Source organism: Ovis canadensis, chromosome 24 (assembly GCF_042477335.2).
Source record: "Ovis canadensis isolate MfBH-ARS-UI-01 breed Bighorn chromosome 24, ARS-UI_OviCan_v2, whole genome shotgun sequence".
NCBI lineage: Eukaryota > Metazoa > Chordata > Mammalia > Artiodactyla > Bovidae > Ovis > Ovis canadensis.
Window position 1 is genome coordinate 19,316,018 of NC_091268.1, and position 13,727 is coordinate 19,329,744.

The 13,727-nt window shown below is 56.6% G+C and overlaps 1 protein-coding gene across 1 annotated transcript; it reads right to left on the reverse strand.

Moving 5' to 3' along the window:
• Positions 1-4,528: 4,528 nt before the first annotated feature.
• NAGPA (N-acetylglucosamine-1-phosphodiester alpha-N-acetylglucosaminidase) lies at positions 4,529-13,671 on the reverse strand. Its single transcript, XM_069571409.1, has 11 exons — positions 13,479-13,671; positions 12,920-13,375; positions 11,824-11,963; positions 10,768-10,876; positions 9,580-9,708; positions 8,956-9,161; positions 8,804-8,851; positions 7,603-7,731; positions 7,312-7,443; positions 7,161-7,224; positions 4,529-5,340 (listed from the first exon to the last, which is right to left on the reverse strand). Exons 1-11 carry the CDS (start codon positions 13,562-13,564, stop codon positions 5,130-5,132), a joined length of 1,710 nt encoding a protein of 569 aa, XP_069427510.1. The 5' UTR covers positions 13,565-13,671; the 3' UTR covers positions 4,529-5,129.
• Positions 13,672-13,727: the final 56 nt, after the last annotated feature.

Genomic DNA, 13,727 nt, shown 5'->3' on the forward strand with positions numbered 1-13,727 from the left:
TACCCCTCTGTTGTCTGTTGCCTAGGAGGTTTCCCTGGGTTTGTTCAAGAATAACTCAGCTGTTGTTTAAAAGACTCAAGAGCGTGTTTAACAGGGACCACACTACCCTCAAGGGGTTGCAGATTGGTTTTTGGAGAAATTAGGGGGAACACAAAAAAATCCCATGTTTAATATAGAAGCACAGACATACTGTATCAGTTTCCTAGTGCTGACAAACCAAATTACCGCAAACTTGGTAGCTCAGAACAACAGAAATGGATCCTCTCTCAGTCTGGAGGCCACAAGTCTGAGATAAATGTGTTGGCTCCCTCCCATGGCTGTAGAGAAGGATCCTTTCAGTTTTGGGGGATGCCTGGTGTTCCTTGGCTTGTGGCCACATCACTCCTGTCTCTGCTTCTGCAATTAAAAAAAAAAATATGTATTTAGTTTTTTGGCTGCTCCGGGTCTTAGTTTTGGTGTGGGATCTTTAGTTGCAGTGTGCAAACTCAGTTACAGCACATGGGATCCAGATCCCTGACCAGGGACCAAACCCAGGCCCCCTACGCTAGAAGCACAGAGTCTCAGCCACTGGACCAGCAGGGAAGTCCCTTTGCCTGTCTTTACGCAGCTTCTCCTCTGTGTGTCTTTGACGAGGACCCCAGTCATTGCATTTAGGCCTCAGTCTAAATCCAGAATGATTTCCTCATAAGAAGAATGATTGCTTCTTCCTGAAGCAAGCACATGGGCACGACCCACCAAGGACCCTACTTCCACATAGTCACACTCTGAGGTCCTGAGTGGACATGAATTCTTGGGTGACACTGTTCAACCCACTGCATATACATAGTGCAAGAACAGACACGTGCTGTCTATCAGAACATTAAATACAGGCCTCAGGGCCCCACTCAACCCCGAGTTGTGGGGGTGGGCTGCAGGAGGCTCCTGGCCAGGTGTCCAGATGAAGGCAAGGGCCCTGGTATCCACCTTCCTGAGCCGCTCTCCCCTCTCCCTTGGGTTTTGCCCAAGTCCCAGAGATGCACCTGAGTCCTGATGTCAGGAGTGGGCAGGGCCTGTCTAGGGTGCCCCCCATCCTTCCTGCGAGCTCCCCTGGGAGCCAGAGGTGGGTCCTGGCGGCCACTAGGTGTCACAGGATTCTGGGAAGGGTCCCTTGTTTTGGAGCAGGAGGCCAAGGGCCATCAGCTGAGGGTGCAGAGGTATGCTTCCTGTGGCCCCGATGGGCCCCCTGTCCACCTTGGCTGCGGTTACCAGCCAGGCCCACTGCACTCATCCCTCCCGCTTCTTCATGCTGTCCCGGTGCTGTGGGTGAGGGGTCTCCGAGGAACAGCCAGCCGCCCGTGGGCCTGGTGGGTGATCAGAAAGAGCTCCCTGCGGCCGGCGAGCTGGGGTCAGGTCTGAGCCGCGGGCCCTGATGACGTTGGTCTCCTCCCAGGAAGGCTCTTGGGGTTTGGGTCTGAAGACAGCAGAGAGCAACACAACCTGCCTCCCTGTGGCCTGAGGGCTGCCTCTGGGACCAATTCTTCCTCCAAGGCCAGGGGCCTCCGCAGAAGAGGTAGGCCTTATGGTGCAAGGGGCTCCTGTGAGAGTTTGGGCAGAGCCTGGAAGGAGCTGGAAAGAGTTGGAGGGAAAGGCGCTGGGTGGCTCTCTAACTTCTCCCCAGGCCATTTCCCTCCCCTCCCTTCAGTGCCCACCAAGGCACTGCTGAGAAATGTGGGTCCCCGAAAAGCACCATTTGAAAGCACCCTAAGAGTTCTGGAGGCAGGACACAGACCCCTCGAGAATCCAATGAAAGCAGCTGCATCAGGACTGCGGAACCCACCCAGCGACTGCAGGATCAGAATCTTTTTCTGGGGTCCCTCCAGATGCTCAAATTGTATACGGAGGAGCCCAGCGGCTAAGATACCTGTCACCATGGCAACTGCCCAGCACAGAGCACTCTCCAGGTTCCCAGTCAGACCTCCAGGACTTCTAGTCCACCTTCCAAGTTCTGTGCCCAGGGGTCTTCCATCACCCCCACTTCTATCACTTTGGCCTGCAGCACTGTAGGACCCAAGCCTCCTGTTCCCTGTAGGGGACATCACAGGCTGGCACGGTGGCTGTCCACCTGCCATCTTCAGTGGGGAGACAGACTCACAGATCCACAGACACATCCCTGCAGGAACTCAGAGGTTGGGAGCTGGCCTTGACATTCCACTTCTCTGAACCAAACTCTTCCTTTCTAAAGTGAAACTAGAGAATTCCCTGGCAGTCCAATGGTTAAGACTGGGTGCTTTCACCGCTGTGGGCCCAGAGTTCAATCCCTGACTGGTGAACTAAGATCATGCAAGCTATGTAGCATGGTCCAAAAACAAAACAAAACAAAAAATGAAACTAGACCCCTATTACAGCAACTCAGCTGCAGCGATGGGCTCAGTCAGTTTCCCACATTCATGCCCCTTTGCAGCTTTTCATCAAGGGGTGAAGCTTCAAGAAGCAGCTTCACATCTCTGCCTGGATCCCTGTCTCCACCTTGACCCCAAGTCTGAACCTAACCCTGGAGGATGAGGTATTAGAGCTATGTCTGCAGCTGTGGTCACTCCAGACCAGGCCCCAATTAGTGGATGGCAGAGACCTGAGTGAGCCCAGATGGACTCACTGATTCTAGGCCAAGTCAAGAGAATCACCCAGGTGACCCTAGAAGCATGAAAATCTACTATTTTTCCTGAGGAACAATGACTGGTTGTTATTTTAAGCCACCAGTTTGGGGCTGGTTTGTTGTTCAGCACTAAATGCCACTACGGTTGATGGGGCTTTCCAGGTGGTAAAGAACCCACCTGCCAAAGCAGGAGACAGGAGACACAGGTTTGATCCCTGGCAAGATCCTCTGGAGGATATGGCAACCCACTCCAGTATTCTTGCCTGGAGAATCCCACGGACAGAGGAACATGGAGGGCCATAGTCCACATCGTTGCAAAGAGTTGGACACGACTGAGATGACAGTACGTTTGGTGAGGGCCCGCTGCCTGGCATGCTGACGGCCGCCCTCGACCACGAGCTCACGTGGCCTCGTTCTTGTGAGTGTCATGTTGCAGAGGGTGCTCTCTTGTCTCCTTTTATAAGGTCACCACCCTCACGACCTCATCTAAACCTCATTTAATGAAACCAAACGCCCCACCTCCTAACACTATTACACGGCAGGTCAGGGTTTCAACATACAAACTTCAGGGGATGCAAACATTGAATCCACTACGTGCCTGGATCTACCTGAGAACCTGCTGGAAGCAGCAGCAACTCCCTCCATGTACCCTCTGCATAAAGCTGCCAAGCACACAGCGGGGTGTATTACGAGGCAGGGTGTCGCCAGGCACTTCCTAAAGACCCTCTGAGGCCACAAGTTACAAGCTCTAATCTCACAAGGATGCAGGTCACAGTCAAGGGAAGCCAGCCGCTGGGGCTGCAATGAGCTGGAGAGGACACAGATGGGGACCGGCCACTCTTGGCTTGGATTACTTATCTCGTTGCCTCTGAGGGCGTCCTCTGATGCTGGGATGTCAAGCTTTTTAAAAAATATTTACTTACTTGCTTATTGTGGCTGCATCTGGCCTTAGTTGCGGCACGGGGGAAGCTTCACTCCGTCAGGAGGGAGTTTTCATTGCGGTGTGTGGGCTCGGTAGTTGTTCCCTGTGGGCTTAGCTGGTCCTTGGCTTGTGGGGTCTTAGTTCCCTGACTGGGGACTGAGCCTGCACCCCCTGCATTGCAAGGTGGATTCTTAACCACTGCAAGTCTTCCTCTCACTCTTTTCAAAGAGAAACCAGAAATCTGGAGTTGTGAATCTCTTGACTTGTAACTGTTGGTAACTAAATTTTACTAAAACACAGTGCAAACTCACAGAGTGCTCTCCAGATGCTCACAGCCATCACCTGGGAGCTTGGTGAGACCTGGAGTCTGGAGCTCGGCTCCAGGCCAGAGTCTACATGTATAACAAGCTCTCCAGGTGACTCAGTGAAAGTCGCCCAGTCGTGTCTGACTCTTTGCAACCTCATGGACTATACAGTCCACGGAACTCTCCAGGCCAGAAGAGTGGAGTGGGTAGCTGTTTCCTTCTCCAGGAGATCTTCCCAACCCAGGGATCAAACCCAGGTCTCCAGCACTGCAGGCAGGTTCTTTACCAGCTGAGCCACCAGGTGATTCAAGTACACTTGAAAGTGAGAACCCCTGCGCGTGTGTGCTAAGTCTCTTCAGTCGTGTCTGATTCTGCAGCCCTATGGTCTGTAGCCTGCCAGGTTCCTCTATCCATGGGATTCTCCAGGCAAGAATACTGGAGTGGGTCGCCATGCCCTCCTCCAGGGGATCTTCCTGACGCAGGGACAGAACCTGCATCTCTTATGTCTCCTGCATTGGACAGGCGGGTTCTTTACCACTACCACCACCTGGGAAACCTCTGGATTAAACAAAATGCATCAGGGAGCTGGATGTGCCCATGACTCAGACTCTAGTTAAGCAGTCCCCCACATGTTAAGGCCTAGAAGCCCCTCAAGTCCACGACTGCTAATTCAGATGAGGTTCTTTTATTATATCAATTTATTTTTATCAATTTATTCAAGTGGTAAAAAAAACCCCTCTCAGTGGCAGGGCCAAACAGAGAGCCTGTAAACATGATTTCACCCCTCCTCTCTTCTAAGGAGCTTCCTTCGACAGGAAACACCATTTCAGTGGGCAAGTTTGGTGATGAGGTCTGTTTAAAAAGGGTCCCGTGATATGGCCATCGTCTCTTCAGTCCACCCCCGTCCAAGGGGAACGGCTGGACCCTGCCACTTGGCCGCGGCACGGTCATCACGAGTTCCGTTGGCAGCGGCTCCGGCCCCGGGAGGCGGAGGCTCTTTGGCAGCAGCGGGCAGGCCCGGGGGGGCAGGCCCCATGAGCAGCAGACACAGGCAGGCGGGGACGGAGGCAGGCCCTCCGGGAGCGCTGGATTGCGTGTGCCATGGCAGGCAGCCAGGCGCGGGGCCGAGGCACGTTGCTGTCGGAAGCGTGGCTTGGCACCCAGGTCACGACTACCCAGATGTGTCGGTGGCCTTGGGACTTCCTCTTGCAGAAGCCAGAGCTCCTGGAAATGAGCTTCGGGAATAGGACACGACTGGCAGTGGGAGGCTTCAGTCCTTGAAGGGGTTACAGGAGTCACCCAGCTGCTCCTTCTCGGCGGCCAGGTGCTCCCCGTTCACCTCCTGCAGCGGGTGGTAGACGTAGGCCCCGTCCAGGTGCCGGCTCCGCGAGGCCCTCGACCCCAGGAACAAGGACACATTTGCCGCCGTGCTGATCAGCAGGAGGAATGCCAGGGCCAAGGTGATGGCCAGCCAGGTGGTCCTGCAGGTGGGAGAGAACCCGGAACAGGGGTGCTGGATGCGATTCGGGCTGGGGCAGCGCCGGAGGGGCTCCCCCTCCCCCACTTTACTCTTCCAGAACAGGAGCACAGGATCAGGTGCCTCCAGGGACCACACAGGGGGAAGCAAACGGGCCTGCAGGGGTGAGGAGCGTACTCCACACACATTCAGAAGCAGCGCGGACAGTTATTATGTGGGACAAACCTTGCCTGATATCAGGCCCCCACCTTGCCTGGTATTTCAAGTGAAGTGAAGGAAGTGAAGTTGCTCAATCGTGTCCGACTCTCTGTGACCCCGTGGACTGTAGCCTACCAGGCTCCATCCATGAGATTTTCCAGGCAAGAATACTGGAGCGGGTTGCCATTTCCTTCTCCAGAGGATCTTCCCGACCCAGGGATCGAACCCGGCTTTTCCACATTGGAGGCAGACACTTTACCGTCTGAGCCACCAGGGAAGCCCTTATTTGAGAGCCTGGTGGGCTGCAGTCCATGGGGTCGCTAAGAGTTGGACACAATTGAGCGACTTCACTTTCACTTTTCACTTTCATGCACTGGAGAAGGAAATGGCAACCCACCCCAGCGTTCTTGGCCTGGAGAATCCCAGGGACGGGGAGCCTGATGGGCTGCCGTTTATGGGGTTGCATAAAGTCTGACACGACTGAAGTGGCTTAGCAGCAGCAGCAGCAGGGAAAAACAAAGATTTTGACATGCACCTCCCTGAGTTTCAGATGCTGCTAATAAATGTTACATTGTACAGGGCACAGAACACACAGCTGGGGACCTAATCCACCCCAAGAGGCAGCGTTTTGCATCCTGGGTTCCCGAGGATGTTGGCAACAGAGGCTGGGCTCTCCAGAATCCTCAAAGCAGACAGAGCAGCGAGGACCCACACCCCTCCTTCCCAGGCAGGGAGCTGGCGGGGTGGGGGCGGTCCTTCAGTCATCTTTCTTCCTTCATGTGAATCTTGGTCTGAAATCCTCATGCAGCAGCAGACATAAGCTGGCTGCCCAGGGTGGGGCCTGCAGCCTGTCCCTCAGGCCCCCACAGCTCCCCTCCCCTTGCTGCGGGACCCCGTGGTCTCATACCTGAGACCTGAGCTCGGGGTGCAGGGTTCCTGGGCGCCCCGTCCCTGCGCCGGTGCGTTTTCCAGCACACCTCCCGGGCTTTCCTCCCAGCCCTCACCCAAGCACCACGTCAGGATCTCCAGGAAGGACCAGGGTTCTGAGTTTTGTGATGAGCTCCCAGGCTCTGCCTCCAGGCCAAGGGGTTTTTCATTCACACTGACACCTGGTTTCCACCTCGAGGGGGCGGGCCAGGCACTGCCCTGGGCTATGAGAGGGACAATCATGAAGAGAGGTTCTCCAAGGGGGGCTCCCAGACCCACAGCATTGGTTCTTGAGCCCAGCTCTGTCTTCTAATACACACCCCCTACCTGGACGTCAAGTTGAAGACCTGCGCTAGAAAATAAAGACCCCACACAAGGGGTGAACACCCCCAGGTGCCAGAGAAATGACATGAATTGCTCAGAGCTTCTGCACTGAAAGCTGAGAAAACAAGGCCACACCCAGCCCCCTTGACTCCACTGCGGAGGTGGCCAGGGTCCTGGCTCAGCGTCTCCCTGGACGGCTCAGGTGGCTGCATCAGCTGGGACTCTCCCCGAACTTACGCCGGAGAACTGTCACCTGGGTGCCCAGCAGCCACCTCCTAGCCCTGCCTGGGCCCTGAGCAGAGGCCATACCTCAAAGGCGGAGGGGTGGGGGGGCTTTCTTCCCGCCCTTGCCCCAGGTCCCACTGAAGCACCTACCTGGTGAGAAGGGAGAGTTCTCCTGCCTGCACAGTGACCTCAGGAGGTGGGAAACACTCCTTCACTGCAAGAGGCCAGGGGGAGGCTGAAGGCTGGGAGAAGAGGGGTCTGCCCTCTCCTGCTCCCAGGGGGGCCCTGGGAGGGGCCGTACCTTGGGAGAAGAGGCTGCTCAGGGTGGGTGACCAGTTGACACTGCAGTTGCCAGTCTGGGGGTCGCAAGGACACTGGTGCTCACACTTGCAGGGGCTCTGGCAGCCTGGCCCGTACCAGCCGAGCGGACACTCTGCGGGGAGGAGCCAGGAGGACAGCGGTGGGGCCCCGGTGGCCAGGCCTCTCTCTGCACTGTCAGGATGCGCCCGGGTGTGGACAGAGCCGGGCTGACGCAGGAGCACCCCCTGGGTGGGGCTCCCTCCTGGCTGACTCAGGGCACCTTCCTGCTTACCCTGCACACAGGTGTCTCCAGTGAAGCCAGGGGGACAGGCGCAGGCCCCCTGCACGGGGTCACAGGTGGCTCCATTATGACACTGACACTTCTGGGCGCAGTCTTCCCCGAAGAAGCCACTGGTGCAAGCTGGGGTGGGGAAGGGAGTCGTCTCTGCCAGACCTGGCCCTGCCCTCCCATCCCAGGCTGGGGCCCAGGGGATTGCAAACGCATCTTCATCACCCCCAGGGGCCCTGCTGGTTCACGTGTTCTCCCAAAAGGCAGTTCTGGAGAACGTGCCATGTGGCAGGGCTGAGGCCACGCCCTCGTGGAGCCTTTGCTCTGCTTGGGCAGCGGCTTCTGGTCTAGGCAGCCAGTGAGCCAGAAGGCACGCGTCGCAGGACGAGTGGGGATGCGTGCGCTGGAGGGAGGGGGCCGAGTGCAGCAGCAGCGGAGGACTGAAGCGGCAGGCTGGGGGGCTGCCGAGGGCCTGATCTGGGGCGTGCAGGGGGCTGTGGCCGGAGCACCCGCAGCCTGGCAGGCCATGCTGGGGAGTGCAGACTCTCCACTCAGTGCCAAAGACAGCCGCTAAGGATTTAAGCCACAGGTGACAGCAGTCCTGCAGGACACAGCTGAACTGTGTCCTCCCAGAGACAGCTTCCAATTCCAGAACCTGTGAGTGTGAGTTTATTTCAAAATACTGTCTCTGCACATGCAATTAAGGATCTCAAAATGGGGAGCCTCCTGCATTTAAGATGGACCCAAATCCCAGAGGCCTGGGTCCATGTAAGATAACAGAGAGGAAGACTGGCCCCGGACAAGGGAGGAGGCTGTGCCTGTGAAGTCAGAGACAGACTGGGCTGAGGCAGCCACAGCCAAGGAGCACTGGGGCCACCGGGAGCTGGAGAGGCAGGAAGGACCCTCCCCTGGACCTTTCAGGGCCAGCGCGGTCCCGCTGAGCCCTTGATTATGCAGTGCTGGCCTCCAGAACTGTGAGAGAATAAAGGACTGTGTCCATCCCGAGTTAGTGGACTCTTGCTGCAGCAGCTGCAGGTCACTAACATGGTGATTTACACATGGGGCGAAAGTGTGAGACAAGAAGAAAGAGACTAGTAGACCAGGAGGCGGGGATAAAGGCAGCTGAGGCTTGCAGCTCCCACGATTACCCCCGCCCGAGAGCCCCAAGAGGTACCAGGGAGGAGGCTGGCCTGGGGGCGCTTACCCTCACTGCAGTTGGACCCTGCCCATCCAGCTTCACAGCGGCAGCCAGCTGCCAAGACAAGACCAAGAAAGCCGGGTGAGGACTGGGCCGGGCCGGGGCCGTGAGAGCGGGGCACCCGGGCCGGAGCTGCCTCCCACAGAGCCACCACTCACTCTCCGTGCAGAGCCCGTGCTGGCTACAGTTGGCGGGGCCACAGTCCAGCTCGTCGCAGGCAGCACCCCGCCAGAAGCGCCCTGTGCACTGGCAGCGCCCCTCCACACAGGTCCCGTGGCCGCTGCAGTCTGGTGGCTGGCAGCGGGGAGTGTGCACACACGCTACGGTGGACACGCGGCGGGGACAGCGCCACATGTTGTCCTGGCTGCAGGAGAACAGGAGTGTGAAGAGAGGCTGAGGTGCTGGCCACCCCTCAGACCACCCGCTGCAGAGCCTGAGGGCTGCCTCGCTTCATCTCTTCTCCAGCCTTTTATAGGTGCTTCCCACCCCAGGGCCTTTGCACACACTGTTCTGGACCCAGTCACCTCCACACCCTCCAGCTCTCAGCTCATGATTCTCTATCCTCAGGTCTTCCCTGATCATCACCTGCCCCTTCCATTGGCCCCAGGCAGGGCTGGTACACTATGTATACCACTTCCTGTAAGCAGCAGGAAGCTGGCATCTCAGCTTCTCTACTGGACCCCCAGAGCCTGGCAAAAGACAGGCACTCAGTATTTGTTGAATGAGACAGCCGGGAACAGGCCTGGCCTTGGACCTCAGCAAGGGGGCTCTGGTGGGCTTACCAGTGATCAGAAGGGTAACTGGCCAAGGTCCCGTTGAGCACGAAGGTGGCAGAGCCTCCTCCATCCAGGTTGATGGCGTTGACCACGTCCTGTTTCAGCAGGAACTCTGCCATCTCCCACAGGTTAATGCTGTGGCACAAGATGAGCACTGCTGACCTTGCGGCATCTGCTTCCGGGTTAGTGCATCTTACTTTCCACAGTGGACAGTATCACACACCCGCTACAGCAGGCAAGTTTCTAAGTGCTCCCCCTGCCCAAGGTGCCCTGTCCAAATCTCTGGAAGCTATGACTATATCCAGAGATCAGCCTCATGATCGTGTTACGATACACAGCACAACTGTCCACACATGGGGACCCTGTCCTGGATGATCTGGGTGGTCCCAACAGAATCACAGGAGTCCTTAAGAGCAGAGAGCTTTCTCAGGCTAAGGCAAAAGACGAAGTGAGGGAGACTGGAAATACGAGGGGGTTAGATGGATTTGACACACCTCTGGACCCTGAAGATATACAACAGGAGAGTATACATATGAGGAGGAAAGTGGGCGGCCTCATGAGTGCGGGGGCCCCCAGACAGGAATGACGCAGAGACCTCAGTCCTACAACTCCAAGGACTGCATTCTGCCAACAACCTGAGTGAGCTGCCAAGACAATTCTTTCCCAGAAGCTCCAGATAAGCCCCCTATCTGGCCAAGAACTGGATGCTGTCTGTGGGACACTCTGAACAAGAGAACCTGGATGAGCACCGCTGCTCTCCGCCGACTCCTGATCTATAGAGCTCCAACCTAATAAATCAGAGCTGCCTGTGCCAATCCGTTACACAGTAGCAGCAGAGCCACTCACTTTATTGAGGAGGAAATGAGCTCAGAGGGGCCAAGTAACTTGTCCACGGCCACAGAGCCAGCACACGGCAGAGCTAGAATGGGGACCCAGGTCTACTCCTGGCTTTGTGAGTAGACACTTTGCGATGATTTCCTTTCACCCCAATCAGAGCTCAGGAGATGAGGCCCTAAGTTAAGGAGACTGAGAGCAAATGTGTGGAAGGTGATGAGTTCGTGGAAGTGGGACAGACCTAGGGACCCTCTGCCTGTGGGAAGATAGGGGACGGGTGGGTATGAAGATCCCCAGGGAACATCTGAGGGTCAGAAGGGCAGCTGATGGTGGGTTGAAGCTCCTCAGAGCAGGACTCACCCCCGCTGCTCCGTCTGCCCATCCACATGCAAGAGCACCAGCTGCCCCTTCCGGTCGTGGCCCACGGCTGTCCTGGCTGAGATCACGTTCACAAATCTGCTGAAGGAACCTGAAGGAGACGCAGCCTGGCTGATCGCCTGGCCCTTCGGGAGGCCTTCTGGGCTCTGCCTGCCACTTCCTGCCAGTCTGACACCACTCTGCACCTCTAGGTCTGTGTACCCAGCTATCTGCCTGCCCCCGAACCCCGCCCCAGTCCATCTCCACAGAGCGGGCAAAGGGCTGTTCTTCAGTGTAAATCAAGCAAGATCAACCTCCAGGTGAAAACACTCCAATGGCCTCCACTGTCCCAAGTCCAAACTCCAAATGCCTTACGGATGCCTGGCGTGACTTCCCTGGGCTGCTTGCTCTACCCCATCTCCTGGCGGTCTCCCCACAATTCCCTGCAGACACCTTCTGTTCCTTCTGGCCGGACTGGGCTTCTCCCCAGCTCTTCTCACAGCTTGCTCCTTCTGAGCTAAGCCACCCCCTCCATGAAGCCTTCCCTGACCGTATAATCTAAAACAGTCCATTTAAACACCTAGGCCATGGCAGACCTTCCCTGCCCCAGTATTTCACATCTCAGTGGTTCTCAAAATCCAATGTTAATCAGAATCACCCAGGGAGCTCCTTAGAACACACATTCTTGGACCTCACCCCAGGGATTCTGATTCTGTAGCTTCAAGGCAGAGGGGGAGGGAATGAAGTTCTGTGTTTATACCAAGATCCTGGGTGACGCTGATGCTGCTGGTCCACAGACATTTTAGGAACACTCCTCTACTGCCGTGTTCATAGCTCCATTCCTCCAACTTCCTCTATCTTAGCACTAACCACTTCTTTTTAGTATACTATATATTTCCTTTCTTATACGTTTCATGAAGCAGGGATCCCCATGGATTCCCAATACTTAGAATGGTACTTGTGGAAAGACTTCCCCTACCACCCTTGTTTTCAAAAGACTTATTGCCAACACCCCCACTCATCACCCACATCTTATGGTAGTCAGTGTCCCCTTCCCACCTGTCTCCTGGGTCTCCTCACACTCAGCCGCCTGACTCTCATTGATGTAGATGCTGCCGTTGCGAATCAGCCACACAACCCCACTCAGCAGCTGCACAAACGGATTCTCAGTGTCCAGCACCTCCTCTTCAGACAGATATCTGGACACAGGGAAGTAGCGAGATTCAGTCAACAGCAGCGGCAAACTGTGCATAGTGGGGCTCCCCATCCCCACCCCCTGCTTGGCTACTAGATTCCTCCTGATGTCCAGGAACCTGCCTGGTCCTAGAAGCAATCTTTGCAAACAGTCCACATATCCCAGTCTACACGTCACTTAACAGAAACAACCAACCCCAATAGATCTCAAGTCCACCTGTAGCCCTCAATCTCTCAGGCCGTCACCCCAGCCAAATTACCATCTGATGCCTGCAACAGCCTCTTAACTGGCCTCCTTGCTTCCACTATGGCTCAACCTGCTTAGTGTCCGGCAGGGTCAGAGCAAGCTCTTAAGTGACCAAAATCAGTTCTGTTCTCCTCTGATACTTTCCTCCTTCCTTCCGTCTCTCACACACCAAGTCCCTCTCCACCTCTGACCCTTAGCATCTGCTGTCCCTTCTGGCAGCAATGCTCTTCCTCCAGTTTTGACCCTGGTTGACCTGTGATTACATTTCACATTAATTTTCTCATGTGCTTAAGGTCACCTTCTCAGACCAATCTTTTCTGATTACCTTCCCTAAACTCAACTCTCTATTTACAGTCAGTTCATCCTGTTCACTGCTTCACTGCTTATATAGAATTTAAATTAACTTAAGTATCTCTCTGGATTTTGTTTAATTTTTCACTAGGATTGGGGGCTATGTGTGTTCTTTTTTGAAGGCAAAGACTGTTTGCTTGTTCACAGCCATATCCCCGGTACACAGCACACAGACCGACACAAAGCAAGCAGCATACCAAACTGGAAGACGAACAGACTACAAGGAAGGTACTACCTTCCCCTTCCTGGAGATGCGGAAACGGAGGCTCAGCGTGGTTAGGCGACTTGAACACAGCGGCACGGCTACCTCTCGACTCTCAGGCCCTCTGCCCTAAACAGTTACCGGACACCCTGCCTCCTCACCCGGTGACCAGAGTCCCGTCGCGGCGGATCCCGAACTGCGCGTTCTGCAGCCCCCCGGCGCTGCTCACCCGCCGCCCGCCGCTCACCACGTTGCCCAGGCACTCGCCCGTCTCCATGCCGAAGAAGCCGCCGTTCTGGGCGACGGTGCAGCCGGATGGCCGCGCCGTCTCCTCCACAGTGGCGCGGCGCCTCGACGCGCAGCCGCCGGGTCCGCCGGGTTCCAGGACCGAGAAGGTGCGCAGGGGCTCGGGCGCTCGCGTCAGGTGACCAGGCACCGCGCGGTCTGCGAAGTACGAGACGAAGGTGCGCACGGAGGGGCGGTGGGCGCTGGCGGCCTGGGCGGCCGGCGGCCAGCTCTCGTGCTCCAGGCGGCCGGCGTGCACTCTCGTGCAGTCCCGGGCGAGGCGCGCGCGCGCGCGGGAGTAGGGCAGGAGCACGTCGTCGTCGCGGGAGGCCCTGCGGGGATTGGGGGGGCACACAAGAGTTCGGAGTGCTGTGCCCCAGTCTGGGGGACCGCCCCCCCCACAACCGGACTTGCCCCCGCGAGTGCTGTACTCACCCCGAGCCGAGGTCGCCGGATGCTTCCAGTAGGAAGCCGCGCAGCGCAATGAAGAAGAGAAGGAAGCGACCCATGGAGGACGCCATGTTGGACTCGGACCTCCGGTCACGTGAGCTTACCCCACGTGACCCAGGACCAAGCTCGGGTGGCCGCTCTTAGCTCTGAAGCATTTGTGCTTCGGCTATCGCGAGATATCTTCCTGATAACTTGCTGCGTTAATTTTTTTAGAGGGGGCGGGGTTCTGGGATG

What these genes read in the sequence shown, in the direction of transcription:
- NAGPA (XM_069571409.1), bottom strand. Translation starts at nt 13,564, where the DNA reads ATGGCGTCCTCCATGGGTCGCTTCCTTCTCTTCTTCATTGCGCTGCGC. An exon ending in TGAGGAGACCCAGGAGACAG is followed by an intron (nt 10,877 to 11,823) that starts GTGGGAAGGGGA and finishes CGTCTCCTTCAG; the next exon opens with GTTCCTTCAGCAGATTTGTG. An exon ending in AGGGTCCAACTGCAGTGAGG is followed by an intron (nt 7,732 to 8,803) that starts GTAAGCGCCCCC and finishes TCCCCACCCCAG; the next exon opens with CTTGCACCAGTGGCTTCTTC.